The 27,301-nt window shown below is 37.1% G+C and overlaps 1 protein-coding gene across 1 annotated transcript; it reads left to right on the top strand.

The window, feature by feature from the left end:
• The first annotated feature begins 833 nt into the window (after positions 1 to 833).
• Positions 834 to 23,147, top strand: LOC141364316 (probable polypeptide N-acetylgalactosaminyltransferase 8). Its single transcript, XM_073868647.1, has 11 exons — positions 834 to 1,112; positions 1,622 to 1,856; positions 4,334 to 4,500; positions 5,100 to 5,283; positions 5,376 to 5,573; positions 6,144 to 6,258; positions 10,323 to 10,508; positions 10,604 to 10,741; positions 15,896 to 15,991; positions 17,757 to 17,924; positions 21,877 to 23,147. Exons 1-11 carry the CDS (start codon positions 941 to 943, stop codon positions 22,009 to 22,011), a joined length of 1,794 nt encoding a protein of 597 aa, XP_073724748.1. The 5' UTR covers positions 834 to 940; the 3' UTR covers positions 22,012 to 23,147.
• Positions 23,148 to 27,301: the final 4,154 nt, after the last annotated feature.

Here is a 27,301-nt window from a genome sequence, read left to right as displayed (position 1 = left end):
ACATATATTACAAATTGTCATGCAATTATTAATGTGCCTTTAATCCCACTCTTTAAACTCCCAAATAAAAAAAAATATTTCTTTCCATTTCCCCGGTTTCTCTTTGGCGTCTTCCATGTGTCAATGGCGTAAAATGAGGGCATGGGGGAAGCAGAGACTTGAATTTATATGAGCATGTTATTCTAATGACGATTGTTTTCAGCCGCGGCATTTATGAAGAAAAGGGAATTGCTTACACCTGAAGTTCAAAGTTACGCACAGTTTCATAAGACTTTCATCTCATTTGATTTTGCAGTTGTGGTTATTGTTGTTCTGTCACCCTTTTGCAGAAGTGTAGCACCATTAGATAGGTGTGTGTATGTGTGTGTGTGTGATAAGTGGCCAAGTAGGAGTCAATGAACTTGTTCTGACATATTTTAGAACAAAACAAACAAAGAAACTGTTTAGTTTGGAATGTACACTGCATGTCAAATATGTTTGTGATATGTAAACTGTAATTAAGAAAAGGTCTGTACGAGTTTTATAGAGCAGCTGCACTCTGTATTATGGACTTATTAAATCCTGATTAAAGGCGGTGGAGTTTATAAAATGGCACTATATACATTTATTGTCATCACATTTGTTTACATTTTTCATGTACAGTTAACTCAGTTGTTCTTTGTTGACTCAAACTGCTAACTTAATATCTTATGTAAAATGAACTAAATTCTGGTTTGTTGAGATTACTTTAACAAATTGCGGGGTCCATAAATCATATTTGAGACACAGTCTGTGATACAACTCAAATGTGTCAACTTTGACAATACAATTTATTGTAAACCACTCCCAGGTCTCATATCAGATATTCATATTAACAGTCAACTGCACCTGTGGACAGACACCCTTATCTACAGGCACTCTTACATTAAGAGTGAATCACAAACATCAGGAGAGATTTAAAATGCGGATTGTTGCAAGGGTCGGTGTTTTAGTTTTATGTCTCACAGTCTACTCTTTAATGTATTTAGCATTTTTTAGACATCAAGAGGGGTCTAATGATAAGATACAAAGGCCAGAAGATCTGGAAGTCCTTACAAGACTGAAGAGAATAGAAAATCAAGTTTATAAAATAGGTGAGTTTATGACACTTCACTGACTGTATACTACTACACTACAAAAAATACTTTTTTGTTGAATCAATTTGGATTTACAAGTCATTTCAACTTACTATTATTTATCTTGACTAGCGATGAGTTGTTATAACTACAGGTGAGTTGTTATAACTTATAAAATATAGTTGAGAAAAGTCAACTTAAAAAAGTTGTGACAACTCCTCTCTGTTGACATGACTTGTAAATGTGAGTTGATTTAACAAAAAAAATTAAGGCAGCAAAGTTTTTTTTACAGTGTATGCAATATGTTGACTAAATTACATAGCCTACCATTTACTAAAATGTCCTCTAAATTTATATTGCAAACATTCTTAATATTTTATTGTATTTGTGATCTTAAAGTTGAATGTTGTTTTATGATATTTGTTTAAGTCTGGTATGACTAGATTTTGAGAAATATTGATAAATATTATTCCTGTTAAAATGTAAAGACTTCTCATTTGTAAACCTTATTTGTTTTTTTATTTTAGTCGAATCTATAGAGGTTAAAAATGAACAATTAAAAAAATCTCATGTGGAGCAGAAAACAGCAATGAAAGTTAAAAAGTTGTATCCACAATCACAACTCTTCAGTTCGTGGGGAAATGAACTTTCAGAGGAAGAACAGATACAAGCAGAAAAGCTCTTTCAGGATTATGGATACAATGTGTTCTTGAGTAACAGATTACCATTAAACCGAACAATCCCTGACACTCGAGACCACAGGTAACTTATTTCTGTTTATTAATGCCCAGATTTATGTAACACTGCCTGGCATGCACCTGGATTAAAAGGCGTTAAATATAAATAAGTAAAAAGCGAAAATTGGATCTACTTCAAAATAACTTGCTTAAATTACATAAAATGACTTCAATTGGTAACACTTAAAATATTTAAGTTTTATCAACTTAAATTGTGCTACCTTAAGTGTAACAATCTTCATTTTTTCATTCAATTGGTAAAACTTAAATATTTTAAGTGTTACCAATTGAAGTCATTTTACAATTCCTAACACCTACAAAATGTACGCTTTTGCACTTTAAGTAAAAAATTTAAGTTATGTGTTACCAATTGAAGTCTTTTTTAAGTCAATTCAACTTTAACTTTTACGAGTGTTATATGTAAAGTATTGTGTGAACTACTTTATATAATTATTTATTTAAAAAATGGAGTCTAGTTATCAAAGTGTGAAGAGTCATCTAGTGCAAACCCATCTAGGGCCCTATTTTAACGATCTGAAACGCAAGTCCGAAGCGCAAAGCGCAAGTGACTTTGTGGGCGGATCTTGGGCGCTGTTGCTATTTTCCCGGCGGGAGAAATAAGTCTTGCGCCGGGCGCAAATCAATAAGGGGTTGGTCTGAAGTAGGTTCATTATTCATAGGTATGGTTTGGGCGTAACGTCAAATAAACCAATCAGAACGCTATCCAACATTCCCTTTAAACGCAAGGGCGCAAGTTCCATGGCGGGTTGCTATTATTATGACGGATTTGACATGCGCACGCCAGGAGCAGTTCACAGCCGAGGAGACCCACATTCTTGTGCTACACAGAGCAGTCAAAGACAGAGAAGTTGTTTTGTATGGGAGAAACCCGCCCAAATCAGCGTCGGTTAAACAACGTGAGAGGAAATAGCCGCAATTGTCTCATCAGCTGCGCCAAGCACTACAATGATGTCAGGAGACGGGGGGATCCCAAGCTTGCCAGCATAAATCGGGCACGCCGGGCACACAGGAGGACATCCGTGCGTCCACCCTCACCGCTGAAAGGGTTTGGGGGCTTTGAAATCGGACACAAGAAAAGCAAGCAAGGTCCAACCCAAAGTACACTTACAAATCAAGATCACATACATGAAGGTTTCTTATGAAAACATTTTAATTATTATTTAGATAAAATAAACGTAATACAGCCACACAACAAACTTATGAAAATATTTTAATCATTATTTGCATGATAATTGTTTAACGCTGCCACATAAAATAAATAAAAACTATCACCACAATGCTCACCACAATGATTTCCCTTATCTCATGTCTTAATATTTTTTATTTATTTTATAACAATTTATGATTTAATGATTTCCCTTATCTTATATTTTTTATTGTAACAATTTATGATTTGCAAAAATAGCTGTTGCATCTGTGTAGATTAGATAAGCAATGCGCGTTGTGCACGCTATACATTATGGTCAAGCATGCGCTCTTAAAATAGCATAATGAACCACGCGCAACGCGCCACTGACTTTAGACTAGTTTTTTTTGGTTAGTAGCGCAATTGTTTTTTGAAACTGCAAAATAGCATAAGAGATGGTTTGCGCCGGAGCACGCCTCCTTTTTTGCGCTGAACCGCCCAGGGAGCGCAAGTTCATTCCCTAGTTTGCCAACGTGCGTCTGTGGAGGGAAAAACCCGCTGTGCGCCAGTGCAAAATACGAAATGATACATGCGTCACTGACAAAGTCAATTGCGCTGGGTGCAAGATAGGGCCCATAGTCTTTAATATTAACTTTTGCATAAAATCATGTAAACAACATTCTGTGAAATAACCTTAATATATTAACCAAATAAGATCATGCCAAAGGTTGCAATCAATGTATAATTGACAATTGAAATCAAACTTTGATCTCTTCATTAAATTATGAGACTTTAGTCTGATTTTATTTACATTTAGGAATTTTGACATTTTGGCATTTTATCCAAAGCGACTTACAAAGATAGGAAATCAATCAAGGGATTTGGCATAAGGAGGCAATAATACAAAAGATGTTTATACCAAGTTACAAGCTTTCACAATTCTGAAACAATACCTTTTTTTATATAAAAGAGGTGTGTCTACAGTTGGAAGGAGTGAGACAGGTCTATAGTTGTTTGTGAAAGAGGGGTTGAGTGTGGCTTTTTTAAGCAGGGGCGTGACCAGGGCCTGTTTAAACGTGGATGGAAATGTACCAGGGAATATGGAGGTGTTGATGATGTGTGTGAGTGTCGATGCAAATGTATCCGAAATGGCCTGTAAGAGATGGGTGGGAATTGGGTCTACGTGCCGGGTTGGAGAAAACTTTAGAAACTTTAGTGTCGGTAAAAGAGAAAGAGGAGAAACAGATGTGAGATGTTAGTGGTTCACAGACAACCTGGATTTTTTCAGATTGTATCCTTAAAAGTTAAATATTGCAACTGACATCCTAACTCATTTCAAATGTACAAAAATGCAGGTGTGCTAAGAAGATCTACCCTAAAGACTTACCTACCATCAGTGTGGTTTTGGTTTATTTAAATGAGGCTTTGTCAATCATACAGAGGGCTGTCTGCAGCATCATTGACAGAACGCCTTCTCATCTACTAAAGGACATCATCTTGGTTGATGACTACAGCTCCAATGGTTTGTTATTAGGCGTATAATCCTCATTTTCAATAGCTATTTTCTATCATCAACATGTGATTTGTGTTCGGCCTATTAACGTGTATTACCGTAGACCATTTCAGATTCATGAATATGTACCAAATTGCCTTAGCCCTAAATGTCTTTTATGGAATTCATAACATTATTTTATGCTTATTGGTAGCTTTTGACAAAAGGTTTGTCTCTTTATTAAGATACAAAAGAAAATACAGTAAATGTTTTCAGAACAAAGTATTTTCTTCAGGTAAAAATTTGTATTTACCTCTCTTGGTACTAAACACATCTTGAACTCTTTTGAGGTGACTGATGTCCTTAGATCGGAAATTAGGGTTTCATTTCATTTAGGTTTAAGAGATCCTGCAGGTTTCTGATATTGCTCAAGTGTAATACTTGACACAAATGCTTGACACTTAAAATTTTATTTAGTTTTTAATACTTTTCTGGTTGTATTCTAATAAAGAGACTCAGAAATAATTACGGTCACTATACCATTTCAAAAACAACAAATCTAATGGTGGCATGATGACCTAAGACTTTGCACAATACTGTATGTAGTCTAATTATATTTTTCCTGACAGTTGATCTGCAGTTGGCTCTGGATGAATATATTGATCAAATTAATAAAGATAAGCCTGGTTTACTTAAGAAGGTGAGACACACAAGGCAGATGGGTCTTTCGAAGTCGAGAATCTCAGGCTGGGAGGCGGCAACAGGCCAAGTGGTAGCCATTTTGGATGCCCACATTGAGGTTCATGAGCAATGGTAAGCAATACCATGACACGATGGAGTATTATATACCATTATTTTTTTAAATAAACATTGCTATTACATTGGATCACTTTGTTGCTCTATAGGGCAGAGCCGCTCCTTGCAAGAATCAAAGCAGACAGGACAATAGTGTTGTCACCAGTGTTTGATAAAGTACAATTTGACACCCTAGAAGTTGTTCAGTATCTGCCATCGACTCATGCGTTTGACTGGGCCCTTTGGTGCATGTATGAAACCTTCCGGCCGGAATGGTATAAACTTAATGACCCATCAGAACCTGGAAAGTAAGTGATGTAGACATAAACACTCCTTCTTTTTGACTTTAAGGTCTCCCCATGTCCACTGGTTTAATACGGGTTAACACTGTGATCATAGGCAGAGTTTTGCGTTTGTGCTTGGGGGGCAAACAAGCGTACTGCAATACTTTGAGATTAGCGAGAGAGTTTTTAAATATGTTTTAAAAGAATTAAAACTATTTTAGCCACAAGTTACTCAGTCTACCTAAAATATTAAGATTAGAGAAATAAAATATCATTTTTTATACACTGAAAAAATTTTTTTTAAGGTAAGTGGTCGCAATCAATTTATTTAAGCTACATTTAAACAAAACAATTAGAAAAAAAACACTTTTGTTTAAATGTAGCTTAAATAAATTGATTGCGACCACTTACCTTAAAAAATTGAGTGTGCTTGGGGGCCCCCTACCCCCCAAACTCTGCCTATGACTGTGATATACATTACATTGACATTAAAGGTGGTGAAACATGTAAAATCATTAAATATACACAGGTTTTTATTATTCAACAAAATCGGGATCCACATCAGATTGCAGTTTTGTTTCTCTGCATTGTTAGGAGTCCCTCTGTAATGGGTATCCTTGTCGCCGATCGTCAATTCTTGGGAGAAATTGGTGTTTTGGATGAAGGAATGGAGATTTATGGGGGAGAGAATGTTGAACTAGGAATACGTGTAAGTTATATTTCACATTGTGGAACTGAAACAGTAATATGTGTGAAGGGTTAATATATGAAATGCCACTCTGTTTGTGAATTTTTTTATTGTTTTTGTGTGGTTTTCTACATAAAATCATCCTACACCAGAGGTGTAAAGAGTAGCTGAAAGCCATACTTGAGTAAAAGTACAAATTCCTTACTGTAAAAATTACTCCACTACAAGTTACAAGTCACCAATTTAAATACGACTTGAGTAAAAGTATTAAAGTAACCCAATTTAAAAGTACTCAAGTATTTTTACTCGTCCTGAATGTTGGCTCAAAGATGCACTAGTCATCAACACAAAGAGAAATTGTAGGTCAGTGAAAACTAAGAAATTTTATTTATGAGGTTTTATTTCCTAATATAGAAAAGAAATCAAACACCTCAAAATTTTGACCTGGCAGAACAAACACAGATTAAACATAGTCATAGTCTTTTGATTAAAATTTAATTTAGTTTTAGTCATATTTTTGTCATCTGAATTGATTTAGTTTTAGTCTAATTTTATTCAACATTACATTTTATTTAAACCCATTTAATTTTAGTCTAGTGTCATTGTGTATTTGAATGTGCCATGCTGAAAAATATATAGCCTAACTTTGTGATATAAATATATGGTAACACTTTACAATAAGGTTCATTAGTTAACATTAGTTAGCTACATTAGTTAACATTAACTAAAAATAAACTGCACTTAGCATTTATTAATCTTTGTTCATTTTAATTTCAACAATTACTTATACTTCATTAAAATCTTGTTAACATTAGTTAATGCACTCTGATCTAACATGAACAAACAATTAAAGCTTACATTTTTGTTAACTATTAACAAAGATGAATAAACAATGTAACAAAGGTATTGCTCATGGTTTGTTCAAGTTAGTTAATACATTAACTACTGTTAACTAATGAACCTTATTGTAAAGTGTTACCAAATATTCTTATAGGCCTAAAGATATAAAAAGATATAATTTTAATATTTAAAAAATTCCAGTAAACTAAAATTACACTAACAGAAATATGATAATGCATATTAAAAACAGGAAGTTGTTCATTCGAAAGATTAATTGAAAACACATGTAGTGCGTAACACCACTATCTCACATTAAGTGCACATTTAGTCATGCATCCCTCTTTGCAGTAAATACATTACAGCATACTTGGTTAAATTTGAGAACAGTGAAATTGTACACTTGTTATCAATCTTATAATGTACTTAAGTTACTTGAGCAATCAGTACAGGACATCGCTGGTTTATTTTGGCTTATATAGTAAGTTATATCAAGTTATGTAACTTACCAGCTTAGGTTAGCTGATAAAGTAGCATCAGAGTATATAAAACATTGTGCTTGCCTTTGAGTTGCGGGATGACCCAATCGCGCTTCACTTTTGTTTGATTGTAGCATCACATGTTTAACAAAGGGTCCCTTGACAGAAGCAAATGTGATATGCATCCATATGTTTGCGCTTTATCTCTTCTCTCAGATAAGACGCTAACTTTTCTCTACAGTTTATGACATACGCAGCACGCAGATGTCCCGCTACGGTGGCTCAACGCAAGCCATTCAGTGTTTGACATCAAAATACCGCGAGACCAGACTTCTCCATATGCATTTGATTCGCTCTCGCAGTACTTTGATTTCATACGATTGCCCTGCATAGCGCCAATGAAGTCCCTCAGTTGTGTGTGTCCGTCTAACCTCGCGACCACAGATTCTATCCATACGCACAACCGGCGCAACGTCATAGAATGTCTCTGAACAGGTTCACGCCCACTTTTGGCGGAAATCGCACTAGACGTTCCATTGGCTTCCATTCAAAATAGCGGAACAAAGCAACCTTCGTACACAGCCGGCAGGCGTAAATAACTTTTGAAATCACTCAGATTAAAAATGTTGAGTAATTATCTGTCCACCCTGCCGGCCATAGAGCGCGAAAGATAAATTAACATATTTAATTTGGTCATTATAAAAACATGTCTCTTTCATTCTCCCAGCATCAAATTTGTGTAAGCTTTATATTGACCAAATTAAATGTGTTAATGTACCTTTCGCGCTCTGTGGCGGGCGGGATGGACAGATGGGTACTCGGCATGTTTGGTCTGAGTGATTTCGTGGGTTATTTGCGCCTGCCGGCTGTGTGGGAACGTTGCTTTGTTCCGCTGTTTTGAGTGGAAGCCAATGGACGCGCTGCTTTTTTATCCCCCGAAAAGGGGCGGTGACGAAATTTACAGTCAAGTTCCCGGATGTGCCGGTTGTCCGTATCATCACTCTCTGACACTTTCGTTTCGTTTTTATTTGGCGAATAAACAATGTAGCGAGTAACGTTAAGTGTCATTTCAAATGTAGTGGAGTAAAGAGTACAAATACCCAATCAAAAATGTAATTGAGTAGAGAGTAAAAGTTGCTTATATTTTTGATACTCAGTACAAGTACAAAGTAGCCCAAAAAATACTTAAGTACAGTAACGAAGTACATTTACTCGAGTACTTTACACCTCTGTCCTACACAATGTAAAAACATTTGGTGAAAAAATCCTCAAAAAAAGAGAAGCCTTCTCTGGGGCTGTAACCTTTCATAAACTAAACCTTTGCATCTAAAGAATGCATATGAGTACATCTAATTGGTACCAAATGTATACATATCTCGACCTTAATGGTCTTTATTAGAACCGTTTAAATGGTACATCTGAAACGGTTTCCCACAGAACATTTGTTAGTTAACTCTTTCGCCGCCAGCATTTTTCATGATTTCTACAAAAGTTTAATGCCAAATGCTCCTTTTTAAATATATAAACATACAATATATTATATTGTTAATGAATTAAAAGAACAGACCCTCTGCTTTCAAACAAAAAAATCAGTTTCATCCTACCTTCATGTGTTCTGTTTTTATCACCTCTCAAATATGTGTAGGTTTCATCAAAAACACCAAATTTTGAGCAAAAAGCTGAGATAATTCAATTTTTGTGAAGGACTTTTGATAGAGATCAGATGCAGAGCGATCTTTGAAACATAGACGGACATACAGCTGTTTGCCCTAGGGCAATACTTCCTGGTTTTATAAGTTGCTATATCCAGCCACCTGGTGGATAATAGCGGTATTGTAGATTGACGAGATAACTCGTCAATGGCGGTGGAAAGAGTTAAGGTAGTAGGGTTGGGCAGGGGTGTGGCAATCAAAGGGGCGGGATGTACGCGTTATGATGAAAATTAAAATATTTTAATTTAAAACACTCAAATAAAACTTAATTTTGAAAAAACTATGACAGAAAATGAACACATACTAGATTATTAATGAATTACATGTTTTTACCTCTAACGGGAATAGCAGCGTGATAAAGTGAAACTAAAGGGTTAATAAACACAAACTAAAGCAGATGTTGTAGAACGTCTTGTGAACAATGATAGATTTCCCAATATTAATTACACTATCTTAAAGGAGTGTAACTACTGTAGCATGTAAAAAATGCACATAAATAACATGAGCAGAGCACTCAACAATTGTATCTAATCAACAGGCACGTGAAACCTAGCTATCAGGTTGCTAAACTATAGACTAAAACAATAACAGGCTTAAATAAACCCAAAACATAAGTCCAGTTCTCACGGACACTTGTTTTATCAACTGGCTATCCTCCAGACATGACAGACCACGTCTTTATCTCATTTCGGCCATGTGGCGTGCATGCACGCTTGCGGTGTGAAGCGTGTCCACGTTATTCTCCGAGATGTTTTATCAACTCCAGACAGTGACGTAGTTAAGGCGGTAGGGTTTCCCAGCTTAGGCGGGCCACCCAAACTGAAGAGTGCTGCGGGAAACCTTGGTACATCCTCAGTGACAGCTTGGGACCATTTTTATTTCTGACAGTGCATCTTTAATATTGACTGAGTAAGGTCATGTCATATTGAAATTAAAATGAAATCAATGATTGAAATCAAAATTTGATTCATATTTAGATAGACATTAGCCTAGATTTTATAGACCGGGTCACAATTGGTTCAATATTTGATATTAAATACCTTTGATATTATATCAGGTCTGGCTTTGTGGTGGGAGTATTGAAGTGGTGCCGTGTTCCAAGATAGCGCACTTAGAAAGAGCACATAAGCCTTATTCACGAGATCTCAGACCGCACATGATTCGAAATGCCCTGAGGGTGGCTGAAATATGGATGGATGAATATAAATCAAATGTGAATATTGCCTGGAATCTACCATTGAAGGTTAGTAAAAGACAGAGGCAAAGCAGCATTTATTTAAGCAAAGATAAGTCCACCCTAAACCTGGATTGAGAAATTAATTATTTTCTTGTCTCTAGGATCATGGGATTGACATTGGAGATGTGACAGAGAGAAAAAAGTTACGAGAGAAACTCAAATGTAAACCCTTTAAATGGTACCTGGAAAATGTTTATCCACAGCTGGACACCTGGGAGGACGTAGTGGGTTATGGTGCGGTAAGCATCAAACTTACATTTGCATTTAACGCAGACACTTTAAAGGAGCATTTCACCCGTAGAAACATTAATCTTTATTGAAACTGCGTCATATTTTTAGTCGAAATGTAACGTACATTTAAAATTTGGTGCCTATTTGACAGAGAAAAGGGGTGTTTGTAGTCTCACCCCCTCAACAAAAATATTGGACTTCCTGCTTTCAATGATGCAAAATGATGATTTTTACATCATTGAAAGAAGGAAGTGCAACACTGAAATCTGTATTTCTCCTGTCTCAGCGGAAACTGAGGAAATCTGGGGTTCTAACCATACAAAGCTTAATGCAAATGGGTGAAGTGTCCCTTTAATCCAATTTAACATTTTGTCAGTGAGCTAACAGTAAGTGTACCAGGCTAGAGCTGAAGTTAGGAAAGATAAACAACATGGAAGAACATTGAATTCTGAAAAGTTTCTTGAAGGTTGTGATGGACTCTGGGTGGAGGCTGAAAGCTAATTCCACTAGAGAGGAACAAGATGGGTAAACATTTTTTAAGTGATTTGGTCCCTTTTTGTGCTATAACAACCAGGCAATTTGCTTCCAAGCATAAATGGCGAGAGGGGATGTTTGACTGTAGGAGTAAGTTGAGGTTAAAGAGCCCCTATTACATTTCTAAAAAGAACTGCAGTTTGTGTATTTGGTGTAATGCAATGTTGTCACACGGTTTAAGGTTCAAAAAAAATATTTTTCACATATCATACATTATTGTTGCTCCTCTTTGACTGATGAATCAACTTTGCCAGCGTGGCTTGAGCAGAACATAAGCGATTGGTAAGGTAAGAATACTAAAACCTACAACCACATTCTGTGTTGGTGATTATAGAAATGACAAACAAAAAGCGTTACTCTGCACTGCTCAAAACTCGTGTTTGAATAGTCACTAGTATTTTTTTTAAATATGAAAACACAGGCTGCTTACAGGCTGTGAGTCAGAAGCGGAAAGAATTATGATAATGTGCATCAAGTCCACGTCAACTCGCTGCGGAAGTAAACTGGTGCCTACAATCCTTGCGTTCATTGTAGTCTAAGAAAATAGATTTTAGTTGGAGACCATAATTCGCGTTGTCGTAGACTTGTGATTTGTAACTTTGCAGATTATTAGTGGTGCTTGCATTTATGCAAGGCATCACTATTACTATTGCTCATACTTATTATATCTTTATTTATTCTTATATCTGGACACTTTTTCGGCGCGTAACTCGTCCCACACGGTTTGTCGTAGACCAATGAAACAGGGCTCAAAATGACCGGCTTATTGAGGACACGTCTGCTATGACTTTTATAAGGGATCGGGTGCAGGATTTCCGAAAGGGGGGCGAAAAACCACCCGAAAATTCCCATTGACTTAACATTGGGCCCAACTTTGATGGGTCATAGCTCCGCTCGAGGATTTTGTAGAAACATGTGGGTTTCAACATTTGAAGAGGGTGGTAGGCTCTGTAAGAACATGCATCACAATGGGGTGTAAGTTGTACCCCTGGGGTGTAAGAGGCACCCGAAATTTCCCATTGACTTATAATGGGGCAGGGAACACGCCTAGCAACCGAATAAACAAATTGTTATATCTCCGCATCAGAAAATCGTAGAGACACGGGGGTTGGACTGTTTTACTCCAGACTCTGAGGGTAATCACTAGTGGATGCCAAGAGGTATTAAGCCACGCCCCTAGCAACCAAATATGAGCACCCTAGCAACGGAATAAACAAATCGTTATATCTCTGGATCAGAAAATCGTAGAAACACGGGGTTGGACCGTTTGACTCGTGAATCGGAGTGTAATCACTAGTGGATGCCAATTTTCTCCCTAGCAACCAAATACAGTACCCTAGCAACCGAATAAACAAAGCCTTATATCTCCGCATCAGAACATCGTAGAAACACGGGGGTTGGACCGTTTGACTCGTGACTCAAAGTGTAATCACTATTGGATGTCAAATTTTTCCCTAGCAACCAAATACACTTCCCTAGCAACCGAATAAACAAATCGTTATATCTCCGCATCAGAAAATCGTAGAGACACGGGGGTTGGACTGTTTTACTCCAGACTCTGAGGGTAATCACTAGTGGATGCCAAGAGGTATGAAGCCACGCCCCTAGCAACCAAATATGAGCACCCTAGCAACGGAATAAACAAATCGTTATATCTCTGGATCAGAAAATCGTAGAAACACGGGGGTTGGACCGTTTGACTCGTGAATCGGAGTGTAATCACTAGTGGATGCCAATTTTCTCCCTAGCAACCAAATACAGTACCCTAGCAACCGAATAAACAAAGCCTTATATCTCAGCATCAGAACCTCATAGAGACACGGGGGTTGGATCGTTTGACTCGTGACTCGGATGGTAATCACTATTGGATGTCAAATTTTTCCCTAGCAACCAAATACACTTCCCTAGCAACCGAATAAACAAATCGTTATATCTCCGCATCAGAAAATCGTAGAGACACGGGGGTTGGACTGTTTTACTCCAGACTCTGAGGGTAATCACTAGTGGATGCCAAGAGGTATGAAGCCACGCCCCTAGCAACCAAATATGAGCACCCTAGCAACGGAATAAACAAATCGTTATATCTCTGGATCAGAAAATCGTAGAAACACGGGGGTTGGACCGTTTGACTCGTGAATCAGACTGTAATCACTAGTGGATGCCAATTTTCTCCCTAGCAACCAAATACAGTACCCTAGCAACCGAATAAACAAAGCCTTATATCTCCGCATCAGAACACCATAGAGACACGGGGGTTGGACCGTTTGACTCGTGACTCGGAGTGTAATCACTATTGGATGTCAAATTTTCCCTAGCAACCAAATAGAGTACCCTAGCAACCGAATAAACAAAGCCTTATATCTCAGCATCAGAACCTCATAGAGACATGTGGGTTGGATCGTTTTACTCGTGACTCGGATGGTAATCACTATTGGATGTCAAATTTTTCCCTAGCAACCAAATACAGTACCCTAGCAACTGAATAAACAAAGCCTTATATCTCCGCATCAGAACATCGTAGAGACACGGGGTTTGGATCATTTGACTGGTAACTGGGAGTATAATCATTCTTAGAAGATTTTGTCTCCCGAAATTTGCCACGGCAAGCACCACTTCACATTTTCTTCAGGAAATGTACCTATCTAGTTCACATTTACTATCACACATTTACAAACAAGTAAAATAATAAAAAGAAAATAGGGGCTCTTTAAAGACCTAAAAGCCAGTGTTAAAGACTTAAATTTGAAGCAGGCTGCTACAGCAAGTGGAGTGAAGATATGTACAGTGCATTGCAACAGTATGAGAAGAAATGTGCCTTATTGTTTGGAAGTAGAAAAGTTGTGTATGTTATAGAGAAGAGAAGGGGACCAAGAACCGAACCCTGGGGAACCCCAGTGTTCAGCTGTTGTGACCTGGATGCCACTCCTCTCGATTATACTTTGAATGATCTGTCTGTGAGATATGAGTTAAACTAACTGCAACACTAAAGTACAATCCCAGTGAATGCTGACTATCCAATATGTAGTTTTGTAAAAGATTAGCAGATTGAAGTAATGGTAAGAGTGAGTCTGGTCTACAGTTGTTAAATGCTGAAGTGTATAGGGTTGGTTTGAAAATCGGGGTTTCCCAAGCCTGCTTGAATAAGGTGGGGATGCTTCCTGTAGTAATGGATGTGTTTACAATGTGTGTGAGTTGCAGCAGAGCTACAGCTTTTAGCAGAAGAGGGGGTTGGTTCAAGAGGACAGGTGGTGGGCCTGGGTATAAGGAAGAGTTTTGGAGACCTCAGTCTCTGTAAGAAAAGTGGTGAGAATAGTTGTCAGGTGTTTGAAGTGTTGTTGATCTTGTTTTGAACATAAGTTGAAAGTTTTTTTACACATGTGTACTCTAAATAAAACTAAGAAATAAATACAAAAAATTAAATTGGTGAAATGATAAACAATGAGGTATGTTTATTACTACAAGTAATAGTTATCCACCCCAATTTATGCAAAGCAGGTGGAAGAGAGAGAGCCAATGTTGAATAGAAAAGAAGATTATGAGAAGGTAGTGATGGTACAAGGAGAATTACAGTACACTGAAATGAATAAAGAATTGATCAGAGATATCCAAATGGATAACCATTTATTTGTGGTAGAGTTGCGAACGACGCCCTAGTTGTTGTTCTCCTTTGCAAGAGGGAGTGGTGTTGGTTTTAAATAGCTCAAACAAGGACAGAGGAGCTGAGGTTTGACTAAGTCGTCTAGCGCTAGAACAGTGATCACCAACCCTGTTTCTGGAAATTTTGTTAATTTCCAACCCCAGTCAAACACACCTGAACCTGCTATTCAAGCTTTTTATGGCATCCCAAAAATTAGAGGCAGGTATGGGTGGTGAAGCATGGTTGGCAGGAGGGCAGATTTCCAGAAATAGGGTGGGTGATCACTGCCTAGAAAAACCTGAATGAAGATAGAATGCCATCTTCAATATTTTGATGTTATTTCAGGGTGCATATAGTCTAGATCAGTGCTTCTCAAATAGTGGGGCGGGACCCCCAGGGGGGGCTCGAAGCGACACCAGGGGGGGCGCGGGAGACCCAGAGGAAAATACTTTTTCAGGAAGTGATTTTTTGCACCGTCACTTAAAGACATTACACCCCAATCACGCTGATAAGCCGCTTGAGTTTGTTATTATTAATGTTTGATTAAATTTAATTTAATTTTTCAGTATCAAATGGTCAAAAATGTTATACTTTAAATAAGGATTGATTTTTTTTTTATTTCAGGCAAATTTATGCGTTTTAAGTCTTTTCTGTTACAGACTAAAAAACAATGTTAATAAAGTTATTTTTTGTTGTAAGTTGATCAATATTTCTTTTTTTGTGTTTTCTTTTTGTGTTTCTCAATCTTAATAAGGATACAATGTTTTGCAGATGTGTAATTTTATAGATAAATTATACTATGTACAGTCGCGGCAGAGAGTTGGGGGGGGGGGGCGCAAAATGTTTTACTTCTTCCTAGGGGGGGGGGGGGCGTGACAGAAAATAATTGAGAAGCACTGGTCTAGATAAATATCATGTTATAGCATGTTAGTTCATTCGTTTTTATTAATATCTTAACTTCCCCTTTTTCAATCTCTAAATCACATAACAGTTAAAGAATGACATAAAAGAAGACCTCTGCATTGATCAAGGACCTGTACCTGGAAGTGTACCAATTATTTATGGTTGTCATTATCATAGAACTCAGGTAACGTATGAAGGATTATAATGAAACAGTCGTTTAATATGTCACCCTTTATGTGAAATCCAAGCTAAAGTCTCATCATCTAAATAAGAGATTAAGGGGCATTAAAGTTTAATTTCACTGATTGATTTCACATCGATTTCAATCTTTGACATAACCTTACTCGGTCAATATTAAAGCAGAAGTCCACCCTAAAACAACATTATGCTCCAAAAATATATTTCAGCACATGTAGTTGATTGTGCTGCCATCAAATGTACTAACTCCATATAAAAAATTAAAGCTTTTAACTCTTTCCCCGCCATTGACGAGATATCTCGTCAATTAAGAGAAAACGCTTCCCAGCCAATGACGAGATTTTCCGTCTTTCCGTAATACTGCTATCATCCACCAGGTGGCGCACTTCCGCAACTTTTTAAACCCGGAAGTATTGCCCTATGGCAAGCTGCTGCATGTCCGTGTCTGTGTTAAAGATCGCTCTGAATGGGATCTCTATGAAAAGTCCATCACAAAAATGGAATTATCTCTGCTTTTTGCTCAAAATGTGGTGTTTTTGCAGAAACCTACCCATATTCAAAAGCTGATTACAAAAGAACCACTGAAAGTAGGAAGAAACGTTTTTTTTTGTTTGAAAGCAGAGGGTCTGTTCTTTCATTTGGTATATTGTATGTTTATATATTCAAAGAAGAACATTTTCTGGAAGGCATTAAACTTTGGTGAAATCATGAAAAACGCTGGCGTTGAAAGAGTTAACTGCTACAGTAACGACCCGTCAAATCACCGGAAGAAAAATGCACGACTACATATTCTGAGCGTTCTAAATGGGTGCGGGTCTTGAGGCGAGATGATTGACAGTAGATAACGTTCAGAATATGTAGTCGTGCAATATTACATTTTTCGAGTAATCTGTTAGCACTGTGTCAGTTGAGGGTTGGGTTGATGTAAACAATAAAAACTCCCAGTGGCCTGAATTTGTTGTCCTTACATCCACATACTGCACAGGTTCTAGTCATCTTTTATCAAGGGTTTTGGTGATTTCCCCTTCAGAGACGGTAAAATGGAGATACTCTTTGGTTGGGTTTGTCTGCCGGCTAACTTCAAGTTGACTTGAATTGATTTGAGAGCAGGTTGAGCGGTAAAAGAAGTTATTAGACTTCATGCGGCGCGACAAGAATCGACAGCCGGATGATGTCAAAGTACCGCAAGAGCGATTTGCGAAATCATACGGAGGAGCTTGCTTTTAAATCGCTCTTGTGGAACCTTGACGTCATCCGGCTGTCGGTTCATGCGGCCGCTCATGAAGTCGAACAAACCTGAAGACTGCATCGATCAGTGGTTAGTGGGTGGAGCTAATGACTCAGTTTCGCGCAGTGCATGCTGGTTAATTGAGTCCATCAAAGACCGTTATGAAAATTATCAATCTAATCATCAAAATCGTGCAAATTAATTTTTTTCTCATGTAAAATGCAAAATGGACACAAATTACTTGTGATAACAGGCTAAAATGTCTAGGGTTCAATTCTGTTTTAAAGATATCAAGGTTATGTTTTCAAAGAAAATAAAAAAAAATTCTATTTGTTTTTACATTAGGATGAGTTATGTAGAATTAAATGACTTTAGCTGGGTTTTCACAGACTGGATCACATCATAATATGGTTTAATAGCTTTTCTAAGAATCTCATGCTATGTACATGTACATTTAAGCTGAATCATTATTCAATAAGTGCATTAAGAGTGAGTGAAGCATTCATTTTATTGTCTCTTACAGCTTTGTCACTACAGACTTAATGGGGAAATTTATGTTGGAGGCATCAAATCTCACATTTACAATTCTAACCGGTGTATACTGGATTCTGGCTCTGGAAACAAGCCAACATTACTTGACTGTAAACAAGCCAAAGAGGAAGGACTTCATATAGAGTGGAGCTTTTCCCAGGTACGGTGATTTTTTATATTTGTTTATTTATCAATCTTATCCCCAGTTTTACAGACAAGGCTTAAGGCTAGTCCAAGACTAAGACACATGTTCGAACTGTCAAAATAACTTGCATTGACGGATCTTAAAATATGTCAGTGCCATTGGGTTGTCTCAAAATGCACACCATGTTTTTTTTTTTTTTTTTTTTTTTTTTATTAATCACTTCACAGTAATAAAAATATTACATCAATGTATTCAAATATAAATTATATGAAAATGAACAAAAAAAAAAACATAAAATTAAATAATTTAAAATTAAAATAAAGACATTGTTGCTAGGGGGGGAAACAAAATATTATATAAAAATATGAAAATAATTACATGCCTTAAGAATCTGACAGGCTTTCTGTTTTTTTGAGGGTAATATTAGATCAACATAGTGCACAATTTCTTCTTTAAATACTTTAAAGCATGGTTTTCGCCCAGAAAATTTACATTTATGTATATGGAATTTTGCCATTAAGATGATAAAATTAATCATGTATGTGTGAATTTGTTTGTCCTTCTGATTTACAAATAGACCTAATAATACATTTTTCCAAAGTAAAGCAACATTTTTGTCAATATTTTTTAACAATGAAGTCAAGTATATGTTGCCAGAAAACTGCAACTACATTATAATACCAAAACAAATGAATGGCTGTCTCTTTAGAAGAATCTCAAAAGCTACAATTGACATCTATATTCCTCTTATATCTGACAAGAAAACATTTAACAGGGTATATTCTATGGATAAGTTTAAAGGTCACCTCTTTTAATCTTGTTTGTGACAAAAAACGATTAGGCAAAAGCCAAACTTTTTTCCAATTAACATCATTCACAAACCTCACACCATGTTTTTCCTACACTGTAAAAATGATTGTTGACATAACTAGACTAAGCCATGTCATATTATTGCTTTGACTCAGTAAAGTTGGGATGCATGAAGTGTAATGTTATCTCAACTTAAATTTAGCAGTAAATTATGTGAACTTTATACAGTAAATGTCTTTGGATGTCACCTTTAAAGAGAATATTTCAAACAGTACCTTCATTAAACAAAAACAACATAACATACAAGCCAAGGTCCTTCTTCACTAACACATTGCAGGTCCAACATTGACACTCAAAAATGTTCAACCTAAATGAACCACACTCTCAATTTAATGACTCATGCATTAACAAAACAGTAAGGCGGAAGCTTAACACAAAAACAAAACCATTTCTATAAATGAAGTCTATTAAAAAAACAACAACATTACATAGGCGGTGTCCCATCTTTCCAAACAGTCTTGTATGTTTTTAGACATTTGAAATTTCAAGGTGAGCACTAGCCAATCAGATTACCGCTTGCATGCTAGGTCCGCCCACTTCCACAGAAATCCGCTGGAGGGTATGTTTCCACATTGTCTTAAAAACCTCAGCAACAACAATATAAACAAACTGCTTTTGTGCGCCAAACTTCACTTCTGTTAGACTTTCAATAGAATCAATAACAACGTAGTAAACCTTTGTACTGTAGGTGTTCTGATGTAAAAACCTGATTAGGGTGTGATACAATGACGAAGAAATAAAGGCTTGAAATATTTCACTCTATGGGTATGGATAATGAATATAACATATGGGTTTCACTTTCTGAAATAAGTGACCAAAAATTTACCTTTTATATTTTTTTAGATGTACCTGTTTTTATTTTATTGTAGTGAGGTTATGAACTCTTACTTAAGTTATGTGTTGAAAGCCCGCCTCTCTTTCGCGAGAGTTTTTTGGCACACGTCAGTGTGACATCAGAGCAAGTCGGACGTAACTCGGAAACTTTTCTGACTGGCATGCATCTTGCAGCGATCACCGGTGATTGATTATGCGCAGAATTTTATAAGATAAACAAAGGTTTTAGCACCCTGAAACACTAAGTATTGAATATGTTGTGTGATGCTTTATTTTTCATAAAAACAAAATCATTTACAGATAAGCATATTAAATAGCAGCAAAAAACTTGCACATGCGCTTTACACAAAAAGTTGAGAAACATATTTTTTTGTGGTTATATGAACGTGTTATGGCAAGCCATTTTGACTTTAATTCGTTGAGTTCTTGATATCAACAATTAAATTTTCTCTAGTTAAATTTTTAATTCTTAATATCAGAAATTACATTTCCACTAGTAACAATTTAAATTCTTGATATCAACAATTGAATTCTTGATATCAACAATTAAGTTCTGGATATCAACAATTCAGTTCTTGATATCAAGAATTGAATTGTTGATATAATGATTTCATTTACACTAGTAACAATAATAATTCTTGATTAATGTAATTGTATTATTATGGCAAGCCGTTTTATTTTTTATTCATAGAGTTCTTGATATCATCAATATCAAGTTAACATTTTAATTCTTGATATCAGAAATTACATTTCTACTAATGGCTGTTGTTGATATCAATAATCACATTTCCACTAGTAACAATGATAATTCTTGATATCAACAATTCAATTTTTCATATCAAGAATTACATTTCCACTAATGTTAATCCTTTATATCAACAATAAATTCTTGATATCAACAATTCAGTTATTGATATCAAAAATTGAATTGTTGATATCAAGAATTACATTTCCACTAGTAACGATGATAATTCTTGATATCTGTAATTGTATTTTCACTAGTGAAATGTCACCATAGGCTGCCATTCAAATTCAATTGTTGATATCATTGTTGATTCACATTTTTACTAGTAACAATATAATTATTCAAAAATAAAGAGTTTTACTAGTAAGAGTTGTATTTCTGATATAAGAATTTTTAATGTCAGATATCAGAAATATAATATTTGATATCAAAAATGTAATTTGAATGGTGGGTTATGGTGACATTTAATAATAAAAAATTAATTGTTGATATCAACAATTTGAGTTTTTACTAGTGGAAATTTAATTATTGATATCATTATTGTTACTAGTAGAAATTGAATTCCTGATATTAAGAATTAAAATTTTAACTAGTGAAAATTTAATTGTTGATATCAAGAACTCAATGAATAAAAGTCAAAACGGCTTGCCATAAACGTGACATATAAAGTTGTCTATTCTGCTCAAGTTGAGGTTGTTGTAACCAGTGTTGGGGGTAACGCATTACAAGTAACTTGAGTTACGTAATAATATTACTTTCTGAAGTAACGAGTAAAGTAACGCATTACTTTTTAAATGTACACATTAATATTTAAGTTACTTTTTCAAAAAAGTAACTCAAGTTACTTTTTTAGTTTAATTAATTTGATTAAAAAATATGTACTGAAATAAACTAAACGTATGCACTCTCTGTGCCTGTGTGGAAACAGTTTGAGTCAGAAACTGAGATGGCATCCAGAGCTAAACATTCTTGTGATGAAATATGCAATTTCTGAATGCAGAACTTTTCAGTCATAAAAACACCTGCAAGGCCTGAAAGAGATCAAGCTTTAGCCAAGAAAAAGTAACGCAAAAGTAACTAAAAGTAACGTAAGCATTACTTTCCATGAAAAGTTACTAAGTAATGCAATTAGTTACTTTTTTTGGGAGTAACTTAATATTGTAATGCATTACTTTTAAAAGTAACTTTCCCCAACACTGGTTGTAACTCATCTCATTGACTGGTGAGGCTGCAGTTTTACTGAACATGACTTCACTCATCCATCTGACTAAAACACAGAGAGGCGGTTTCCCGGACAGGGATTAGACTAGTCCTAGACTAAAATAATTGTAAGAGCTGTCCAAACTGAAAACAACTTGCACTGACTTATCTTAAAATACATCAGTGCCCTTTGTTTTACCTCAAAATGCACACAAGTAATGTTTTTAGCCAGGTATGTTTGTTATATTTCCTAATTAAACTAAGGCTTAGTCCTGGTTTAAGCTAATCCCTAAAATCTATCTATCTTTTGTATTTTAGGGCCAAGAAATAAGGAATAAAAATACAAGCCGATGTCTTGAGGTTGCACAAGGAGAGGATTCACTCTACCATCTTGTTATCCAAAAATGCACAGGTCAAAATTGGAAAATACAAAATGTTGTCAAAGAATTTTAATGAACAGAATTTGAAACATACGGTATCAGAAGAAATGGCCAAACGTTCCCAGGCTTTATAAAGGTCCTAATATGAACAATTTAAATACATCTGGTACCAATATGCACCTTTGAGGTAATTTAAAAACTGTTAAGCGTCGCCGTCCCGAATACGGGACACCTAAGTTTGCATTAATATTGTTGATGTAAATTTTAATCTATCACTACAAACTATATATCGTTGGAAAGCTCCAAGAGTGTAGACTTAACTGAATAGGGTGGGGTGACGCTTAAAGGGTTAAGCTCCTTAGGTGTAAAGGTGCACTTTTTTAAAAAGGTACTGTCCCAGTGACAGCTATAGGGACCATTTTTAACCATTTTCTGTTACTGTGTAGGGGTCAAGTGAGAATTTTTTTACTCTTATTCATTTAACCTCTGTATATTTCTGTTCTGTTTTTGAACCATACATTGGTGGTTTGCAGAACCATTACATTATATTTGCTATAATTATGTATTCATATTTCAACTCTTGCTGTATAGATCTTAAAACTACAGAGTTTTTATAAATTATTATCCGATACATTTAATTGTGTCCATTTGTTTGTGCTTTAATACATTTGTTAATTCATAGTGGTTTATCACACTGTTACATATAACTTGACTTTATAAGCTGTTATTAATATCATACCATTTTTGTTTATGTCTCTTATAATAGATAACAGATACTTTCAATGAACTCAATGAATTTCTGTTGGTGGTGCCCTGTCAAGTCAAAACATTAATAAACACTTTTCTTTTGTACATTTACAGAGTTGTAAATGATCCAAAATCTAAAATAATTGTAATACCTTTCTTATTGCTGTTGTTGACTGTGTGTTTAAAGGGTTTTTTACGGTAACTGAGAAAACATTTTGTCATAAAACAAATTATCATATAACCTGGACTCCTTTATTAGAGGAATTTATAGCAAGCAAATGTTTGTGTACTTGCAGTATGATCTCTTTCAAAGCCTGTTGCATTTGATTTCACTGCCAAATATTTTTTTACAGCATAGACAAAATAATGATCAAGAAAATGTGACGCTGCCTGTGAAAACCCAGCTGAAGTCTTTCTTTTGTAAATTACTGTTTTCTACATTAAATCATCCAATACAATGTAAAGAACCTTCTGTGAAACATAATCTTGATATTTTTAATATTGATGAGTAAGGTCATTTAATCAATGTAAAATAAATTATTTAAATAATTTTTTGATGCTGTCAATCTCAATATTAGGTTATAAGACTGGATTTCACAGACATGTACACTCTCAGAAATAAAGGTACAAAAGTTGTCACTGGGACAGTACCCTTTCAAAAAGGTACACCTTTGTACCCAAAGAGTGCATATTAGAACTTTGAACTGCCAAAATGTACCTTTTAAAGGTACATATTTGTACCTAAATGGTACATATTAGGACCCTTTTTAAAAGGTACTGCCCCAGTGACAGCTTCGTACCTTTATTTTTGACAGTGTAACATATGAAAGTTTGTACACAGTTGTCTCCTCTTTCATCAGTATTTGTAATTTGAAATCTGTAAATAATATTATCTACACCATCTCTAGGTACACATATTTATATTCTCTAATATAACATGATGGGTCCTATTTTAACGATCTAAGCGCATTGTGTAAGGCGTACAGCGCAACGTCTAAATGGGCGTGTCCGAATCCACTTTTGCTAATTTAACAACGGGAAAAATGGTTTGTGCACCAAGCGCATGGTCGAAAAGGGTTGGTCCTATTGTTTTAATGAGTAATGGGAGTGTTTTGGGCGTAACGTGCAATAAACCAATGAGAGTCTTATCTCTCGTCCCTTTTAAAAGCCAGTTGCGCTGACGCTATGTCTAATCCCTATTTAAATGATGGACTTTGTAAACTGAAAAACTAAGCGGAGGAAGAAGACCACCAGTTTAAGATTAATGTTAAATAATTGTGTTGTTTTTCACTTGTATTGAAATGTTATTTTTTATCAAAATCTTTAAAACATGTTTTCTTTTAGTCATGGAAGTAAAAAAGCAGGCTTTTAATTGCTTTAAATGTATGGCTATCCAATATCATCAAAAAATAATTTACAAGTATGTAAGAAAAGGTTTGTACTGTAAAAATTCTTTATTTGTAACAAACAGGAGATAAAGAATTTACAAACGGCTCTCCGATTGTTTCAGCACTTGGACAGCGTTTTTTTAAGCAAAGAGTTTTTTTAAGCATTACTTTAAAATGTTTCTCATCTCACCATATCCACAGGTACAGAGGTATTATATACAATAAATCCGTGAGGTAGCATTTAAAAAAAAACATTTAAAAACAGATGCATTTGTTTAAAGCAAAGCATTTAATTACTACAGGTGAAGCAGCTTTTTTTGTGCCTTAACGTCTCATAATCGGTCCTCATTTGTGTCCAAGAGACTCAATAATAATCTTTTACATTTCAATCCTTTAATCTTTTTATATTTGAAAAGCGTTTTGGGGCTGCTGAGCATTCATATGTGATAAGCAAACCTGCGTTTTCGTCCCGTTTATATAGCGCATATTTCTAACGCTCTTTTAAGAACAAAAAAACACTATTGCGCCATTGACTTTAGACTTTAGACCAGGTTTTTGTTGGTCAATGGCGTAGTCTATTTTAGTTGCCTCAAAATAGCAACCCACCAACAATGCGCCTGAACACACCTCGTTTTTAGATCAGAACACCCATGGGCGCAAACATGGGCGCAAATGCATTTGCTATTTAAACAACGTGGTGCTAAACGTGAAAATTATAATTGCGCCGGGTCGAAACTAGCAAAATACATTTGCGTTGCGCTTTGCGCTGCATTGCGCCGGGTGTAAGATAGAGCCCGATATCTCTTATGTGAATAAACGTCTCGGTTACGTATGTAACCCTTGTTCCCTGAAGGAAGGGAACGGAGACGTCACGTCGTGACCGACGAATTGGGAACCGCTTCGCGGGTGACCTATCTACTTCGAGAACTATCAAAAACGCCAATGAACTTGGCATGCAGGTATTTGCATAATGCCGGCGCCGCCCCGCCAGGTGCGTATATAAGGCGCAGGTGCATAATACCAAATCAGCTATATTATTGCTGAGAAGCCGAGCAACAGTGCCCGGCCTGAAAACAGCAATGGAACAGCAAACTGTGGCGACGGGACGTGACGTCTCCGTTACCTTCCTTCAGGGAACGAGGGTTACATACGTAACCGAGACGTTCCCTTTCAGTCGGTCACTACGACGTCACGTCGTGACCGACGAATTGGGAATCCCTACCAAAACGCCACTGCAGCTGAACCCTTCCAGTGCCTGCAAAAGCCCTCCGCCCTCCACATAAAGGGGCGGAACCTAAGGCAAAATGCAGAAGGCCGGTCACTACCTGTTCCTTAACCCACGATAGTGAAGCAGCGAACTGGGGGAAGCGTCTAAACTGAGCGGAGCTAGAACACTGCGGAAGCCATCCCCTAAGGAGGTTAAATGGATGACATAAAAATATATGAAACAACCGACAGGTTGCTCAAAATAAAGTCTCTGAACAATACATGGTATGTTGAGAGGTGCAGAGCAGGCTCTGCTAAGGAAAAACGTGGAGGATTAGAACCCCACGGACTTTACACACAAATGAACCCCACGTAGGGGACAAATGTGGACGCCTAGCCTACACAGGTTTACAGAGAATACATCAGTGATAGGTTGACAGCGGATGCTCCGCAACACCAGCTATCAGGGCGGTGGAGGAGAGGCAAAAACAGTTTTTGTGACGTTTTTGCCCCGATTGCCTTCCATATTGGTGCAACTGTACAGCACCAAAATAGAGGCTCCAAGCCGACACACGAGCCGACCCTCGGCATTCTTAACTAGTTAGTAGAAAGAACCCGAGTGGAAACCAGTTCGACACGAACACTATAGAATCTTGTGAACGTATTAGGTGTCGCCCAGCCTGCAGCTCTACAAATATCTGTTAGCGAGGAACCGCGAGCCAGTGCCCAAGATGATGCCACACTGCGTGTAGAGTGGGCACGTAAATTAAATGGACAAGGCACATTCTGCTTTTGATATGCAAGGGCTATAGTATCCACAATCCAATGGGACATCCTCTGCTTGGTGACAGCTTTTCCTTTCTGCTGACCACCGTAACAAACAAAGAGCTGATCTGAGGTCCTAAAACTTTGCGTCCTGTCTATATACACACGTAGTGCACGAACAGGGCATAACAAAGCCATGGCTGGGTCTGCCTCCTCCAAAGGCAGTGCTTGGAGATTCACCACTTGATCTCTAAAAGGAGTGGTGGGAACTTTGGGCACAAAGCCGGGCCGGGGTCTCAGAGTTACGCTGGATGCAGCCGGCCCGAACTGAAGGCACGATTCATCGACCGAAAATGCATGAATATCCCCTATCCTCTTAACAGAAGCCAAAGCAAGGAGAGTTAATGTTTTCATTGTAAGAAATTTAACACTCACACTATGCAGAGGCTCAAATGGGGCTTCCTGGAGTGATTTCAGCACCAAGGACAGGTCCCAAGGAGGAATAGAGGGAGGACGCGAAGGATTCAGTCTTCGAGCGCCTCTGAGAAATCTAATGACTAGGTCGTGCTGACCCACTGTTCTACCGTTTACGGGTGAATGGTGAGCTGATATCGCAGCGATATTGACCTTAATAGTGGGTGGTGACAGCCTATTCTCCAAACGACGCTGGAGATATAAAAGCACAACACTAATCGGGCATTCTCGGGGGTTTTCACTTCGGGAAGAACACCAGTCGACAAACAGGTTCCATTTAAGCGCGTAAGCCTGTCTCGTAGACGGCGCTCGCGCAGCAGCAATAGTGTTAGATACCTCTTGCGGTAAATCACTCATATCCTCCGTGCCCCGTCCAGAGACCACACATGGAGGTTCTACAGGTCGGGGCCATAATGTGCCCTCTTGTTGAGAAAGAAGGTCCTTCCTCAGGGGAATCTTCCACGGAGGGGCTGTCGCGAGGAGAGAGAGTTCTGGAAACCAACTCCTGGTTGTCCAATACGGTGCCACCAACAGCACGCTCTCCTCGTCCTCCCGGATTTTGCATAAGGTTTGCGCAATGAGGCTCACCGAAGGGAACGCGTATTTGCGCATGTTTCGCGGCCAGCTGTGTGCCAATGCATCCACGCCGAGCGAGTCGTCGGCTAGTGAATAGAACAGGCGACAATGGGTCGTCTCTGGGGAAGCAAACAGATCTATCTGCGCTTTGCCGAAACGTCTCCAAATTTGCTGAACCGCAATGGGGTGGAGCCGCCATTCGCCGGG

The sequence above is a fragment of the Misgurnus anguillicaudatus genome, chromosome 6 (genome assembly GCF_027580225.2).
Source record: "Misgurnus anguillicaudatus chromosome 6, ASM2758022v2, whole genome shotgun sequence".
Classification (NCBI taxonomy): Eukaryota; Metazoa; Chordata; class Actinopteri; order Cypriniformes; family Cobitidae; genus Misgurnus; species Misgurnus anguillicaudatus.
This window is presented reverse-complemented; position numbering and strand designations above follow the sequence as displayed.

Coding starts and splice junctions, on each gene's coding strand:
- LOC141364316 (XM_073868647.1), top strand. CDS start 941: ATGCGGATTGTTGCAAGGGTCGGTGTTTTAGTTTTATGTCTCACAGTC. Junction 1,113..1,621: donor AAATCAAGTTTATAAAATAG/GTGAGTTTATGA, acceptor TTTTTATTTTAG/TCGAATCTATAGAGGTTAAA. Junction 10,509..10,603: donor CCTGGAATCTACCATTGAAG/GTTAGTAAAAGA, acceptor TCTTGTCTCTAG/GATCATGGGATTGACATTGG.